The sequence below is a fragment of the Impatiens glandulifera genome, chromosome 1 (assembly GCF_907164915.1).
Source record: "Impatiens glandulifera chromosome 1, dImpGla2.1, whole genome shotgun sequence".
Taxonomy (NCBI): domain Eukaryota; kingdom Viridiplantae; phylum Streptophyta; class Magnoliopsida; order Ericales; family Balsaminaceae; genus Impatiens; species Impatiens glandulifera.
In genome coordinates, this window is record NC_061862.1 from 139,531,175 (window position 1) to 139,548,445 (window position 17,271).

The following is a 17,271-nucleotide window of genomic DNA, read 5'->3' on the forward strand; positions in this document are numbered from 1 at the left end:
TCATCATTTGGACTGGCTGACTCAACAGCAGGCCCTTCAGTAGATTCTCTCAAAGGAGAGAATACAGATTCAGCTTATTCCACTACGGGAACATCAAATTTAGGCACAGCGGCCAAAGATTTAGAGGACTTCACCTTTGCAGATTTAGACGCTCGGGGCGCCCTTGTCTTCTTCTCCTTTGAGGCACACAAGACCTCGAAGGTTTCCTCAAAAAGGTTGAGAGAGTGGATAGTGATGACATTGGAGTTGCAGCAAGTACACCTGGACCTTGCTTCAACCTTGAATCAACAGATTCAGAGTCCTTCTGGTTTGGACTTTTTAGACTGGAGGAACTGGCCTCCGTTTCGTTCACCGTTTTGGTTCTCTTTTCCCCTGTTGACATAACAAAAGTAGAAGGCATGGATCGGGTGGAAGGTTTTCCACCGGTCTGGAAACTGGAAGCACCAGATGCAGATTCAAGGTTGTTCTTCAACCTCGTCAGTGTGCTAGCCACTATAAGAGTAGTAAATACTCTTAGAGAATTGATTTGCACCGGTTCACCAACGGGAACCCCCAAATGCTTCAACAAGTGACTCAATTGAGCCGCATATGTAATACTTTCTTTGTTCGTCTGACTGATAGAATAACACAAATTCTGAAAAAGGGTATGAGCCCAGTTTACCTGGATCCCTTTCGAAATAGCACACATATAGCCAAAACGGTCTTGACTATAGAGATTGAAGGAACCAGCTTTCCCTTGAAGCGCCTTCGCCACCACATCGTTTAGAAGAATGAAATGCGGTTTGAATACCTTTTTGAGTCCATTCACATGGATCTTCGAACCGTCTGCAGAGAAAGTTGTCTTCATCTCCTCCATGAATTCTGAAGAAAGAACCAAGTCGAATAGATGACCCTCTGTCGGAAGTTCAAAGAACTCCGCATAAACTGCTTCGTCAAAAGAAAACTTTGTTCCATTGACGGTTTCTACGATGGAATCATCCACCATAGTTGTCGTTTTGAAGAACTCGCGAACTTCGTCTTCGTAGAAGATGAACGGTCCGCCCAGATACTTCCTTAACCGAGAATATTCTAGGATTTGGAACATTTTCATCACCTCTGGTTGATCAAACGTATACACCGATGGAAAATTCACCTGCAAAGTACAGTGAACGAGAGTGATTTTCTTCACCATTTTCGAACGAATATGAATCGACACAGGATTTCAGAGTGATTTAGTGAGAGAAATGCAAAGAAAGCTAGGGTTCTTAAAGATTTCGAGAGATTGAAAGCTTTCAAATTCATGTAGTAATGTCCTTATATAGATGAAAGAGGGAAATACATAATAACCGTCTATTCTAGGGGTATGGCCCATCAATAAATGTTAGACGTCCTTTTTCAAGAAATCATCATTAAAAATGAGGGTATATCAGTCATTTTCTCTAACTTGATAGACACGTGTCTTCATGTTAGTAAGAGATGACTGTTTGATGTTTTGAGCGGGAAAAGCAGATATCTCTCAACGTGGGACAGTTGTCCTTGATCAGTCTAATCGGCACGTAGTTAGACGTTTTTCTTACTCCACAAATCCATATAACACACGTCTATTAGACGGATGAGTCTATTAGACGCATGCGTCTAATTCTGTGTTTATAAAAATATTTTTCTAATGTTTATTAGACGTGTACGTCTAATTCCGCATAAACACCACGTGTTAGACGTGTGTTTATTAGACGTGAGCATCCTTTTGCTCATGACGTAAAAACGTCTAACGTCTATTAGATGTGTCCGTCTAATTACGTAGGTATAACACCTCAACATATAGACTTAGATGTATGGATTATGAGCAAAAATACGTCTAAGTACATACTGTTTCTTTTAGACATTCTTGTCTAATTAGACTGATTAAGGATATTCGTCTAGAGAATATCTTTAATTCCAAAGAAATTTTTCCCTCTCATTATGAATATAGACATTTAGAGTTTAATAAGTAATTTTTGTGGTCCTAAGACCAAAAGCATTTTTAACAAATAAAAACATTTATTCTTCCAGAATGGCAAATGCCATTGTTGATCTTCCAAGTCGTGTACTCAGAGGAGTACTCTTCTAGCTTCCTTCCTACTATCCTCCTGCATCACCTACAAAATAAACTATTTACAAATTTTGGTACCCACACTTAATTGGGTCCTCGATCAATTAGTCCCTTAAGAATCCATATTTGAGTTATTCTAATGGATTTTCCATTTTGTGTTGTGATTAATGCATAAGATTTTGACTTAGCAGATGACTTCCTGCTAGCCACTGATCCTTTAACTTTTGAAGAAGATTTTCTTTTAAAACTCCTTGACTTAGAGTCAGGTTTTGAATTACCAGACTTATTAGCTTTTTCTATCTTATTCTTAAGTCAGCTAACAGTTGGTGGGACATAAACTATTTCATTTTTAAAGGCAACTTCTTCATGAATAGGATCAGATTCAATGTCAGTCATACTTCCTTTGACAAAACTTATTGGCTTAAGTTTGTCATTTGGTTTTGACTTTTTGCATGACAGATTATGGTCATTGCTATCAAATCTCAATCTGGATCTAGATTTAGCAGGTTTCAACATGCTGATCTGATATTTGACAGCATCACCAGATCTTGTCCATGCACTGACAACATAGTTAAGCCTTTTGTTTTCAGATGAAAGAGTTTGAATCTGTTCCTTGAGTATCTCATTCTCACATGAGATCTCTTCAATCTTCTTTTCAAAATCATTTGACTCTTCCCTTTTAGACGAATTTGATTTATTCAAATCTGATGAAGATTTAGTTTCATTTAGAGATTCTGCTAGCTTTCTGTACTCGATGACCATGTCATCTAGTGCAGCTACCAGTTATTCCCTTGAAAACCTTTCGAAAGAGAAATCAAATACCTCAGTCTCTTGAGTTCCTTCTTCATCTTCTCTGGCCATGAATCAAGCCACGTCTTCTTCATCACTTTCACTGGATGAAAAGTACGAGCCACGGCTACTTCCTCTGTTCTTTCTGTCACCAGCCATAAAAGCCTTCAACTCTTTTCCATCATGCTTGACATCTTCACGCTTTGGCTTCCGGCATTCCGATGCATAATGACCTTTAATACCACAGTTAAAACATGTAACATTAGCTTTAGATTTTCTATTATCATTAGAATTTGAAGAGTTTGAGTTAGAGTTGCTCTTCTTCATGAAGTCGCCAAACTTCTTCATAAAGAGAGACATGGCATCGTTGCTCAGCTGCTGAGCTGCCATCTTCACGTCCGGAGCGGTTGGTGGCTCTTCAGCCGTCACCAGCGCCTTGGCAATGATAACGGACGTGGGTTGATCTTCTTCCATCCTACAGTTCAGCTCGAACTCATAGGCCTTGAGGTCAGCAAAGAGATCAAAGAGAGAGAGATCTTGTTAAGATCTTTGGATTCTCTCATCGCCATAGTCTTTATGTCCCATTCTCTTGGAAGAGCACGCATGACCTTGATAGCAAGCTCCCGGTTGCTATAAGTCTTGCCTAGAATGGACAGAGAGGAGACGATCTTGCTGAATCTGGTGTCGAAATCGTTCATTGTTTCACCAGGACGCATTTTGAAGTTGTCGAACTGTTGAGTAGCAACCATGATCTTATTTTCCTTGGTTTGCTCGTTGCCCTCACACAGTTGAGTGAGTCTATCCCAGACCTCTTTGGCAGTGTCACATTCGATGATGTAGTTGAACATACTGTCATCAAGAGCCATGTTGTTGAGGTTGTTCTGTCTCTTTTCATCAGCAGTCCATTTAGTCTTCTCCTTATCAATCTTGATAGGACCTTCTGTGACAATGCTCCACATGTCATCATGAAGAGAAGAGAGATGAGCACGAACTCTTTTCTTCCAGACAATGTAGTTTTCACGAGAGAAGGTTGGAATGGTTGTAGCACTGGCATTTTTGGGTATGTTCGACATATTTCACGAAAGGCTTGAGAATAGAAACAGGGCCCTGATACCAATTGATAGGATCGACTTTACCGATAGAGACGGGGGTCTGGCTAAGGATGAAGGCTTATGAAAAACGGTTTGAAAGAAATCATGTTAGAGATTTAATTCGCTTTCTATTCTACGCAAATTTGTGTAAACACTTGAAACGGATTCAAGGCGGAATTGTTTACTTGGGTTTGAAGCACACAAGATAAAATATGAAAAGATGACAGAAAAGAACAACACATCAGTTTGTTTATGGATGTTCGGAGAAACTCTCCTACGTCACCCCTTCTTCCAACCACCGGAAGGATTCACTATAATATGATTAGAATCAAATACAGTTTACACACACTTAGCTTACTATTGAACAGAAAACTTTCTGTTCAATTATAAAATGAAGAATATCACTCAGTTAAAGGTGTTTTGATTCTAGCTCTCTCTCGATTCACATACAGTACAATCAGAAAGAAGCTTCACAATATTCAAAGACTTGAATTCTCTGTAGTTTCAGTAAGCAAGATTGGCAAGTAACAGGTGCTTTGTCCGTTGTCTTTAGGATTGGTTAAATACTGAGCAGGAGCTAACGGTCGAAACTTCAAGAATGATACGTGGCACTCTTCCATTGGAAAGCCTCCATTATACACAGCAGGTTCTGAGCACAAGGATCGTGGCCGTACAGAACTGGTAGTGCGCCGAATATTCCATTAGGGATGTACCTGCAAAACAAGTAATTTGAGGAAAATTCTCTTACGTGGCATTCCCTGATTGGATGCATATAGCTGCTGTACTAATCTTCACTAGAAAGTGGAGCAGAAGTAGGGTACAGCTATAGCACGTGGGTAGGTGAAATGCTAGATTCAAGCGTACTGCTTAAACTGAGCATTAGACGTATTTCAGTTAGACGAATTGTGAAAATCAGTCTAATGAAATAAGTCATCTCCTTCTAATAGAAAAACGTCTATTAGACCGCCTGGTCTAATAGAATTAGACTCGCATCTAATTGCAATAACCATTAGACTGCACGTCTAACTCCACTAAGTTAGACTGCACGTATAATTCCGGTTCTACCTCAGACTTGTCTGAAGGAGTTAGATGCACGTCTAACTTTCACTAATTAAACTACACGTCTAATTATCCAATAACCATTAGACTACACGTCTAACTTCACTAAGTTAGATTGCACGTCTAATTCCGGTTCTACCTCAGACTTATCTGAAGGAGTTAGACGCACGTCTAACTTTCACTAATTAGACTACACGTCTAACTCCACTGAGTTAGACTGCACATCTAATTCCGGTTCTACCTCAGACTTATCTGAAGGAGTTAGACGCACGTCTAACTTTCACTAATTAGACTACACGTCTAATTATCCAATAACCATTAGACTGCACGTCTAACTCCACTAAGTTAGACTGCACGTCTAATTCTGGTTCTACCTCAGACTTGTCTGAAGGAGTTAGACGCACGTCTAACTTTTACATCCTATTAGACTACACATCTAACTCCGATGAGTTAGACTGTACGTCTAATTCCGAATATCAATTAGACTACCCGTCTAATTATAAGCATATTAGACTTACGTCTAATTCCGTGTATTCATTAGACTTACGTCTAATTCTTTACATTTATTAGACTACACGTCTAACTCCAATGAGTTAGACTGTACGTCTAATTCTATTAGACTTACGTCTAATTCCGTGCATTCATTAGACTACACGTCTAACTCCGATGAGTTAGACTGTACGTCTAATTCTATGCATTAGACTTACGTCTAATTCCGTGTATCTGTTAGACTTGCGTCTAATTACACGTCTATTAGACTACACGTCTAACTCCGATGAGTTAGACTGTAAGTCTAATTTTATGCAATGAAAGCCAAAATCAGTCTAATGACCCTCATTAGATCCAAGTCTTATGACATATTGTTTCAATACACCTGTATCAAAACTCATAAGTTATTTCATCATCAAAAAATAAGTGGTTAAATTATTTCAACACTTAGTCAAAATAATTTGACCCAACACCCTCCTATGTAAATGGTGGTGTAAGTTCACCATTAAAAATGTTAATCTTTAAAAAAAATCACCAATTTCCAAGTACGGCCTTCGCGACCACGAGTTGATGCTTCTTTCAAGGAGATCATATTAGGGAAGAAGTTTGTGGAGACACATTATCAAATCGTGGGAGACTCTCCATCCCATTTAACCTTTTTGGTGGGTAATAATAACAAAATCGACTTTTTAAATGACCTTTAGCTCCCAACTAAAAAATGGCTCCTGATCACCTGCCCTTCATAATTAAATTATTGTTTCTTTTAGGGATCTTTGTGAGCTCACCAACAAAAAGAAGCTAAAGTGACATACAAAAATAATTGTAAGATCCCCTTTCAATGTAGACTCTCACACGAAGAAGAGGGATACTATCTAGACTTATTGACTCACTTGCATATGCTAGCATTCATTTAGAGATTGATGATAAGTTTATATTGAAGGGATCTCCTGATTTCAAGGCTAGCACCATCTATCACACAACTCTTCTAAGGCCCAACTCGTTTTCTTGGAAAGATGCGTGCAAAATTAAGACCCTACTAGGATATCTTATTTCGCTTGGAAAATATTCACGGGTTTCACTATTATTAAGTTTCAAAAAAAATGAATGCACATAGCTAGTAGAAGTTGTTTTTGCGAGATGAGTGAGAAAACCATCAATTACATCATTCTTCAATACGTTATTGCAAAAGACATGTGAGCTCTCTTTTAGAGCTTGCTCAATATTCAATGGCACATGCTTCCCAATGTTTCTAACTTTGGGAGAAATGGATCAACTAGAGCAAGAGCAATAATATTACGAACAACTAGAAGTCTATAGTCTTATTTGATAATAGACAATCTAAAAAGAAAGAAATAAAATAACTTTCTAAGAGTGGAGTTATGACACCAAAATAATAAAAGGGTATATGCTTCATATGTTTGCCTCTATTTAGAAGATTTTTTATTTTTTATTTTTTTATAATTTTTTTTTAGGATGAGAATTTTTTTTTTTACCTTATAGTTTAGTCTTTACTTTGTTTTCTTTTTTTATATCCGTCCTATTTGTAGTTGAGATTTAAAATATATATATACATATAGTTTATTGCCACGGATTTATCCAATAAGAAACATCACATTTAAGATTAAAAATAAAATATATATCTACTAATTTTTACTCTTTTTCTAAATCGAGATTCTCAATTGGATTTAATTAAGAAAAAACAAACCTAATTGATCATTTAATTCTCTAATTAAAATAAAGTACATCTCTAGTTGTCAAAATAAAAATAAAAATAAAAAACAGACTGAAGGGATCAGGTTATCCAAAAGAGATTCACTTTCTGATTATGTGTCATAAGATTACTGGTGTAACCTTAGTCCAGTCGGATGCGCACAGAAAAAAGATGTCTTTAATTTTCTTTATTGAGGTTGATCAGCCAAAATAACCAAAATTAAAACAGAAAAGAATTAGATAGGTTCAGCCATGGCTACTACCTGCAATATGGCATCAGCTGCAGCTGGACTTGTTCTAACTATCAAATCCAATTCTTCTTCCAAGACTAATAACTTGTCCTTCAACTTCATCAAGAACAATCCCGGTTCCACAAGATTTGGAACTGTAATTCGCGCCGCCGATGAATCTGCCGCTGGTTCCACGGCGGAGGCTGTAAAACCACCCCCAAAACCAGCACCCATTGGACCCAAGAGAGGTGCTAAGGTATGTACTGACCTGCCATATTTTATATTTTTTGGGTTTAGGTTTCGTTTGGAGATTGCGACTAATTCTCGCGAGTTAAAGCATATAGCTGACAAACATGCTTAACCAATTAACCAATTTGTCGCATGACGGGCTCGAACTTAGAAACTCATGAGAGTTAGGATATACACGTCTTGGTAGAAGAGGAGATGTCTATCATAAAGGCTGAGTTAGAATTTAAAATTATCCGATTAATTTTTTTTCCATAAAATTTACCCGGGTTAGAAGGATAATAATATAAGTAAATAAATAAAATATACATAGTTTACTGTTGCTAATCTCTTTGCCGGCGAAAAAACTATTAATAACGAAGTTATTTACTCATTTTTATTGTCATTTACATACAAAATATTTTAGACCACTCGAGTTAAATCCTATAGATCCATCCTAAATACTCCTGGGTGACCGATTGCAAAATAGTAGCGTGAGGGAAGAGGGAAAAAACCATCATCGGGGAGTAAAATAAAATATGAAATCGTAAGCTCCCAAGCATTGGGAGGAGGCCTGTTGAAGAATGAGCGACTACTTATAGGATTTTGTAATGTTCATTAAATTTGAGTTTTAATATTATTTTCAAATAATTATTACCCATGATTTAAGAATAAAAATTATATAGGTGCGGGTGCTTAGAAGGGAATCCTATTGGTACAAGGGAGTTGGATCTGTTGTAGCAGTTGATCAGGTAATATTAAATTTTAATATGCAATTAGGTTTATTTTTTAAACTAAAGTTTAATGTGTTTATTTGATTCACTTGTTTATGTATTAATAAAAGTTATGGAAGATTGATGAATTATTGGGTTCGGTTATGCAGGACCCAAAGACGAGATACCCAGTTGTGGTTAGGTTCAACAAAGTGAACTACGCCAATGTATCGACCAACAACTATGCATTGGACGAAGTCGAAGAAATTGAATGAATATTGTTATAACTATTACTCTTATCATTGGCATCAAACAATCCATGTGTTTTGTAATGAACATATTATTGCATTCTTCTATCATCACTTGTGTTGAGAAACTAATAGAGAACATATAAAAATTGTAAACAAAAATGAATGAACAAGGTAGTGGGATTAAAATAACCCATTTCAAGTTAAGCAAATACTTGTCAATGTTTTCCTTTCATTCCACTATCAAAATTTTGACACAAACAAAATAAACCTTAAATAATGCTCAATCTGTCCACAAACAAAAAGATATAAGAACTGTTTTCTGCTTACAACAATACTATAGTGCTTAGCCATCAAAATAAACAGTTAATGCCTCCCTCTGCCTCTACCACCACCACCCCTTCTCCCACCACCTCTGCCTCTTCCTCCGCCACCAAAACCGCCACCTCTACCTCCACCACCAAAACCGCCACCTCTTCCTCCACCACCAAAACCGCCGCCTCTTCCTCCACCACCACCGCCTCCTCGGCCTCTACCTCCACCACCACTGCTGCTTCGGCCTCTTCCACCACGATGACCTCTACCACCACCACCATAAGGTAGCTTTTCTGATTTAAGACCCAATGATTTTACTCCTCTTTTCTCGCGTCTGTCATCCATCATGTCATCGTCGTCGTGTTCCTTATACCTAGCTGAGCTTTTAGAAACAAAAGATATCTCCCTTGATCCTCCCGCTCCCATTTTAACTTCATCAGCATTACGCTTCCAGTTCTGTCCCTTATTCAAAGCCGCCACTCTTTCTCCCATTGGAAGTGCGTCTTCTTTCGAAAGTGAAACACGGTTATAGAAAGCTTCTGCATGCCTCTCGTCCTTCACTTCATACAATCTATAACAATAAAAACAAAACAAAAATGAGCGGAAGGTGAAAAATTATTAAAAATAAAAATAGGGTTCACCTTGGTTGCCGAGATTTCTTTTTCAATCCATCACCATTATCATCATCGTCGTCTTCGTCACTAGTGGCCTGATCCTCATCTTCTTCCATGATTGGCTCAAAATGTTCTTCAACTAAAGAAGATGACTGCTGCTTTGTAGATCCCATTGGATGCAAAGCCATATACTCTTGCGACATTTCGTCAATTTCAAAGTCCTGAAACGAGCGCAATGAGAGAAAGGAAGGGAATTGCATAATTAGAATTATAAGGTTTAGAAATAATACCTTGTTTTCAAATATTGAGTTGAAACGATCATCCTTGACGATATCACTGTTTAGTCCTTTTCTTTTCTTGGAAGATCTCTTAACATCAGTATTAGTACCATCTACATCCTTATTTTCTTCCACAGGTTCATCATTCTCATGCAGGCGAGAGTATAAATCTCGGTTAACTTTTGGAAGTTTCCTCTTAATCTGCAGGTAATAATTGTTACGTTATTTACAGGGAAAAATCATGATTGAGGAACAAAAATTATACTAATGAGGCAGATGAAGTATATAATTTATAATCATGGTAATGTTTGTACTAAATGATTGCCAAAAATTACAATATAAAAAAATCATATACTAAACGGAAAAAAAGAAATCACTTTCAAGAAAGAGTTCAACAGAAATACGCTTAATACTATATGCATTTACAAAAATCAGCACGAAGATTTCAAACATTTTAAAATTTTAATATATGTATTAATAAAATCCAACAAATCACAACAAAGGAGCTAATACTAAGACGGTGAATAATTGTTAATATTTTGCTATTTGTGATGAAGCTTTTAAAAAAGAAAAGGTTGCATAGGTAAAGAACAAACCGTAATCCGAGAGGTGCTTAATGCTTCTATCTTCTCTCGTTTTCTCTGCTCTATATAAGCATCTTTGTTAAATGGAGCTGCGATATCTTTAGCCTGAAATTAACAAGACCAATATATTGAAGCAACAATCTTGCCACAACCAGTGAATGAATATAAATTCAGGATATCATAAATAGGCATTATTACCTTTTTATACAAACGGTAATCCATAAAGAAACCATGCATGTAAGCTCTTAAATAATCGGTGCCAATCAAATTTGTTGAGTTCAATTCTTCAAGTTCTTCTCTGGTTACATATTTAAAATTATCATAAATAGTGGCTTCTGCGCTCTCCTCCAACTCTTCCTGCGAGAAGAAAAGGGAAAAGGTTAGTTGTCACATCTTCTGTGATAGTGGCCTAAAGATAATGATAACAATATATATATATATCAAAATTGACAGCAGTTGTACCGTAAGATTTTCCAGATAAGAACACCACTTTGGAGCAGGACCAAGACTCGGGATAAAATAAGATGGTATCTGATTGCAGTCGAGACCTAATAACACCAATCCACTTCCATTAAAAATGCAAACATCATTTATTGATCCTGCGGTTGGTTCAATATTGGTCATGTCTTCTCCCTGCAATCAATAAGGTGTTGATTAATTTTTAAACTATTGACTTCAATCAAGGTGACCACCATAGTAACCCACTGCCATGACATGACTTCATTCAAGGTGATTTTAATAAGAACCAAACTTGGGAGACCTCATGGTAGTAAGCCCCCTCAGTCCATGAGCTTAATTTGATGTGGGTTTTTTTTTGTAATAATCCAATTTTTGGGAGAAAAGCCTTGTTTTTGGATGTTAAGGGTTATTGGGTTAAAAGACTAAAATATCTTTTATATTTAATTTTAGTTAATGATTTGAATGATGTAGTGATTGATAATGGAAAAATTCAACCCTTTCTCAAACAAGGCCCAAGTCTCTTGACATTGTGCTACTCATTGTGTGTAAATGAGGGGATTAAATATAACCTAAATTCCGGGAATTGTATATGGTAATATTTGGAAAAATTGGCATACCGTTTCAGGGTCCCAAATTCGGACAATAAGTTTATCTGCAGTGATCAACTTAGGATGCTCGTAGTTGAGGGTTTGATGCCATTTGATATCCACTATTGGGCTTCCAAGCCTACAAATGACAATCAGATGATTAGCTCAAATGAAGGGGGAAGAAATTGGTTAAGTAAGCAATTATTTATAAGGAACATCTGTTTAATTTTTTTTTAAAAAGGTCAACTTTTCGTTAAAGGGAACATCTGTTATGAGAGTAAAAATGCATTTACAACAAGTAAATACAACTCACATGTGATCCTTCGTGCGGAAAGGACGAGAAGAACGCAAATCATAAAGCAATACCTGCAATGTTAAAATGGATGCACAGATGATTAATAATAAATTATGTAAGGGTAAAGTATTCTTTACTCATGTGGTCCACATCATAAGTTTTCTGTAGAAAGACGATTACAATGAGCATATCTATTATTTGGTATCATGTTACAAAAAATCTACATTTGGGATGTTTTTTACAAATCACAATTATATAGAAAACCATTTAGATCATGATGTAGTAAATAGTTTGGATCATAATTTTTATACAAAACTAATAATTACACTATAATCTGGACCGTCATCTAAAAAATATCAAGTTCATCATGCAAAAACAAATCTTATACCAACCGAAAGAAGAAGAAAAAGACTTTTCAATTCATTTGGCAATTTAATGGAATCATGATTGTGACAAATATCAGTTTTCAAATGGGCTCAATTACACCAATTGGCAAGTGATTTCAATTACCTTTCCAACACTGCTTCCAACAGCCATTTGGTAGCCACCATCAAACTGAATTGCAGTTACCTCCTACAGATCACAAGAATTAATTTGATACAATCTGACAGAAAAGCCAATACACATAAACCATGGAAAGTTTCCTCGAGTCTATAATTCAAAAAATGGGAGATAACTCCCCCTAACCCAAAAAAAAGGAAGGGCCAAATTGTCGGGAAAAAGTTTGCTTCTTATTTGCTAATGCTAGGAAGATTAAAACACTTAATATATTCTATCATTAATAAATTGACAATTTTTAATAATTACTCTCCAATATATCATGTGAATATCTAAAAGGAACACATACCTCATCTACAGCATTTATCCTTCCAACAGATGATCGTACTCTCATATCAAAACATTCCACAGCACCATCATCACCACCAGTTGATACTAAACCATGAAGCTTACTAGCGACAAAAAAATGAAGAATATTTCTCAACATCAGAAAAATAAGAAACAAATTGGCTGAAGACAGTTTTAACAAAACCAAAACATAAAGACCAAAATTTTACCAACCTTCGAGCCACAACATTTAGTGCAGGAGATTGAGTACTGATGGAGGACAAAAAGCGCCCCTGTAAAGGAAAATGGACAAAAGATTAAAAGAGAAGCAAACAACAATTGAACTATGAAAATAAAAGGGCTATATTTGGATGTGTAATTGGAATTATAATTATAATTACAGTTTTATAAAAAAAATGGAATTGAATTACAATTAGAAAAATCATGGAATTGCAATTCCAAAGTGAAAAATGATGAAATTGAAACTTAAAAAATCTTACACACTCAATTCTATTGGAATTATAATTCTAGTCCCTTATTTTGAGTCATAAAACAAACAAAGGAATTGGAATTGGACACTCAATTCCAATTAATGGACCAAACATAGCATAAGAATTGCCAGAATGACAAACTCTCCACATGAATATTCAATCAGGAAAGATGAACATTCTCAGAGTGAATTACATTACCAATCAACAAGGATCATAAAAATACAATATTACACAATATCCATTTAACATTAGAAATGCATACAAAATTAAATGGCATTTAAATATAAGCCTAACAAAACAAAAAATTCCAAAATATCACAAATACCTATTTATTTTAAACTCAACACGAAGAGAACAGATATATAAATTTTTAGCAACATCTAACTACAATGCTAAGCCCAAATTAATAATTTTCCATACTCTTCATATTGTGGGACATGTACATCAGAACTAAACTGAATAAATATTTTCCAAATGAATAAATCATTTACTGATAAATACATATGCATCAGAACTATAGATATTAATATTTAGAATACTACAAAAAACCTGTTCCAAGTTTATCCTGTAAAGATCTGGGGAAGATGCAGCACACAACAAATCACACGACCAGCTATCATAAGCAAGATCTCTTCCCATTCTGTTCAAAAGGGAACAGCAGATGTGTTATTAGCTGAAAGAATAGGAAATCAAAAAAGTTATGGCAGAAAGTTGTGCACTTCAAGACCAACTTATGTTTATTGAAGGATTATTGACTCTCAATTTAACTCTTGTATACAAGCACTGAACATTATCCTATCTTATAATACTGGGAATCTATTTTTCTATGAAACTAAAGCCTTGTTCTCAAACCAAGGTACATGAAAGTTCCACAAATCACCCTATTGTATGAATAAATATTTGTATTAGGGCTAACCTTCAACTGTTCAGCAAAATTAGTTGTCATATATATAGAGCCCATCTAAGTGTTCATTAGCATTTCTAGAAACATACTTTTCCTCTTAGAACATTTGATATTAATTGAAGAATAGGTCTGTTGTCATGGAAGTATTGTCAACAAGCAATTTGCATTGAACTTGCTTACTCCTATGTATAACCTCTTCTCCTTGAGCATGAATTTTCCAAAATGACATAGGTGATAAATGTACCTAAAAGCTTAAAGCTTGTTTAATTGAGACTTGGTTATACTCTAAATGAACTTTTTGATTAAAAATTCATAGACTAGATAAATAAAATAGAAAAAACAAGTGTTAGGATGATAGGTGCTTTAGAGCGGTTGACATCAAAACAAAATTAGAGGTCAAAATTATATCGGTGTGCTTTTAAACATCACTTTGAGAATACATATTATTGGAATAAGCATTGTTTTGTTTTTCTGTCATTTGTGGAATGGCACAAATTACAAGACCATATGTATAAATAGCATATCTAGTGTTAATAGATGTAATAGACAATATATGGAGAAGAGATAATTAATTTTGGCATTTATATGGTGTTGAGTAAATCACAAAAATCAAGTTACTAGAAAGTGACAAGAGTAAATACCTCGGAATACGTAAACTATAGTGACTTCCATATTTTGCATGCAGGTTAACAGAACGGTCAGCACAAAGAAATGCAATCTTTGAGTAGTCATCGGATAATATCTACAGACCCAGAAAAGCATTGGAGTATTATTGTAAAAAAATTATAAATATTAAAAAAAACAGTATACGGTCAAAAGGAAACCACAATTAAGGTGCAAGGGTGGAATAAATGTTGTTTGCTGAAATTAGAAGGCAATACTATTGTTGTTTCAAAAGCATTTTGTCCCAACAATTCAGCAATCTAATAACAAAATGGTATTCCAACCATCATCAGACGGGAGGAAGATCTTCGTAAAAAAAGTAGAGAAAATAATCAGAAGCCCATTCCAAGCTTCCTATTCAATATTTTTTTGTTTTTTATAATGAATTATTTTACTTTATTTCAACTCTTATTGATCAAAACCAAAATTCTTTTGAAAACAGATGCAAACAGAAAATAATAAAATCTCGCAAAATCAATCTTGACCATCATATTACCTCAAAATCAACTATCTCTGAAATCAAATGTCTTTCAAACTTTAGAGACAGTTCTCTTAATTCATACACTTTGACCTGCGGGGGATAAATGCCTGAAAAACCAACGCACTTCAGAAATTAGGAATCCAAAACAATTGCCTAAGTTTGATAAGATAATATTAATCAAAATTAAGGAAAATAATTGATGTTTCTCCAAACCTGATGCAATAAGAAATTCTCCATCAGGACTAGCCTTTATTCTGCTAGTAGCAATTTCAAACTTCAAGTCCTGGACCAATTCCACTCTTTTCTGATAATCTGTTATGCAATTTGGAGTGAATAAGACAATCACATTCTACTAGTTACAGTAACTTTTAATTTTATTTGGATGGTTCTACATCGTTTGGCAGGCATATTAAAAAGGAGAAAACAGTATACCATTGTCTTTGCGAAGAGCTCTAAGCTTTTTAGGAGGTAACCAAGTTGCCACTGAACGATTACCAGTAACAGAGTACATCTTGACTCCATTTGTGGAGGCACCCTTGAGGTTACCTCCATGGTTCGCCATCTTTAATAATGAACACCCAACTCACTCTAGAGTTAGAAAGATAGTGTATTTGCCTACACAAATAGATGAACTTCAAATACTTAACTAACCCACAAGAACATGTATTATGATAAACATCAAAAAGGGAACTTTGAGCAATGGGTAATGATATAATAGTAGTAATAATTGAAAACAACACAACCAAAATAAAAAAAGACTTACCTGGTGCGTTTCACTTCCCCTTCGGATGGTTCTAGGTTCTTCGAACGGCGGAGGATTGTCCAATGTTCTACGGTGGACGTCCAGTGGCGAGATTGTTAGCTTTCGATGGAGGTTTACAAAACTAATTTTTTTGTAAATAGTTTGGTGGGGAAGAAAGAGCCGCTGCCACCCCTGCTGGAGAAGAAGAAGAGGCTGAAAGGGATTTTGACTTCTTTTTTTTTAAGGTATTGTTAGGGTTTTAGAATGACCCGGTTCGGTAGGTTGGGTCGGGTCGGGTCGGGTCGGGTCGGGTAACGGGTTAATGGACCCTTGATTAATTAAATTACAATTATAAAGTTGCAAAATAAGATAAAAAAAAAATTATGGAGTTTTAAAAATTATTACCATATAGAATGATTAATTAATATCTTGATAATTTCAAAATAATATATATATATACACGATATATTTCGTAATTTATTTTTATTTATATGCAAGTTTCGAATTTAAAAAAATTATATCGTTATTTTAGTATAACGAAATCTCAATATATTACAAATAATGTATTGTTCATATTTAATAATCTCAAACAACAAAAAAATAATATGAAAATCAATAACACATATTTTAGGCAAGAAAAAAAAAATCTGAATACTATGAAAAAACCTAAAAAAAATTATTAAAAAAATACAACAAGCAAGCTCTTTTAAAGCAGCAAAAAGGAAATTAATCCTTGACTAGTTAAGATTAAAATACTTAATTTTTTTTCAGATTATTTATTTAAGTATAACAATAAAATATTATATAAAAAAGTAAAATAAAAAATAAATCAGAAACATGATAAAATAAAAAATAAGGTCTGAATTCAATCGAATCCAGAAAAGAAAAAAAAAATCATTAAAATTACAATGCCTAAGATTTTCAAAGGCCAACAATGATTATCCATTTTTTTTCTTACAAATTAAATAATCCATTAAAAATAACAAAGTAAAAGCCTACTTTTAATATTAATCATATTAACTAATTCTAATAAGCGATTGGTCAACTATCAACGCCAATAACTCAATAATAAATGCATATTTATGATTCAAATATAAATAAAATATAACTTTGTTTAAAATAAAACTTAAGTTTCTTCCCTTAGTATTTTTTTCTCATTTATAATAAAATACAAAGATTGTGACAATATTTGACAATTTGCATAATTATTATTTTTAAATTTTATTTATAGTCTCTTTCTTTTTTTTATATATATAATATTGTGTTACTTGTTTGTATTATTTCTTAATAAATAATAAAAATATGTTTGGTGTTATGCCTAAAAAAAATCAATTTTGTTATTAGTCTATTGCTTTAAATACTTATTCCATTGTTTTGGTAAGGAAAGTTTAAATAATATAATGTATAGTAA

At 34.7% G+C, this 17,271-nt stretch overlaps 2 protein-coding genes across 2 annotated transcripts; one reads left to right on the forward strand and one right to left on the reverse strand.

Moving 5' to 3' along the window:
- Window positions 1–7,409: 7,409 nt before the first annotated feature.
- Window positions 7,410–8,733, forward strand: LOC124919922 (photosystem I reaction center subunit IV, chloroplastic-like). The gene is made up of 3 exons (XM_047460288.1): window positions 7,410–7,692; window positions 8,348–8,413; window positions 8,545–8,733. Exons 1-3 carry the CDS (start codon window positions 7,459–7,461, stop codon window positions 8,647–8,649), a joined length of 405 nt encoding a protein of 134 aa, XP_047316244.1. The 5' UTR covers window positions 7,410–7,458; the 3' UTR covers window positions 8,650–8,733.
- Window positions 8,734–8,792: 59 nt separating this feature from the next.
- Window positions 8,793–16,064, reverse strand: LOC124919921 (nucleolar protein 10). Its single transcript, XM_047460287.1, has 17 exons — window positions 15,882–16,064; window positions 15,551–15,733; window positions 15,332–15,430; window positions 15,134–15,225; window positions 14,616–14,716; window positions 13,620–13,710; window positions 12,814–12,872; window positions 12,602–12,704; window positions 12,265–12,327; window positions 11,773–11,825; window positions 11,490–11,598; window positions 10,876–11,046; window positions 10,612–10,770; window positions 10,426–10,518; window positions 9,842–10,030; window positions 9,579–9,772; window positions 8,793–9,508 (listed from the first exon to the last, which is right to left on the reverse strand). Exons 2-17 carry the CDS (start codon window positions 15,678–15,680, stop codon window positions 8,989–8,991), a joined length of 2,226 nt encoding a protein of 741 aa, XP_047316243.1. The 5' UTR covers window positions 15,681–15,733; window positions 15,882–16,064; the 3' UTR covers window positions 8,793–8,988.
- Window positions 16,065–17,271: the final 1,207 nt, after the last annotated feature.

What these genes read in the sequence shown, in the direction of transcription:
- LOC124919922 (XM_047460288.1), top strand. Translation starts at nt 7,459, where the DNA reads ATGGCTACTACCTGCAATATGGCATCAGCTGCAGCTGGACTTGTTCTA. An exon ending in GACCCAAGAGAGGTGCTAAG is followed by an intron (nt 7,693 to 8,347) that starts GTATGTACTGAC and finishes AAAATTATATAG; the next exon opens with GTGCGGGTGCTTAGAAGGGA. An exon ending in CTGTTGTAGCAGTTGATCAG is followed by an intron (nt 8,414 to 8,544) that starts GTAATATTAAAT and finishes TCGGTTATGCAG; the next exon opens with GACCCAAAGACGAGATACCC.
- LOC124919921 (XM_047460287.1), bottom strand. Translation starts at nt 15,680, where the DNA reads ATGGCGAACCATGGAGGTAACCTCAAGGGTGCCTCCACAAATGGAGTC. An exon ending in CAGAGATAGTTGATTTTGAG is followed by an intron (nt 14,717 to 15,133) that starts GTAATATGATGG and finishes CTGGGTCTGTAG; the next exon opens with ATATTATCCGATGACTACTC. An exon ending in GGATAAATGCTGTAGATGAG is followed by an intron (nt 12,328 to 12,601) that starts GTATGTGTTCCT and finishes TGTGATCTGTAG; the next exon opens with GAGGTAACTGCAATTCAGTT.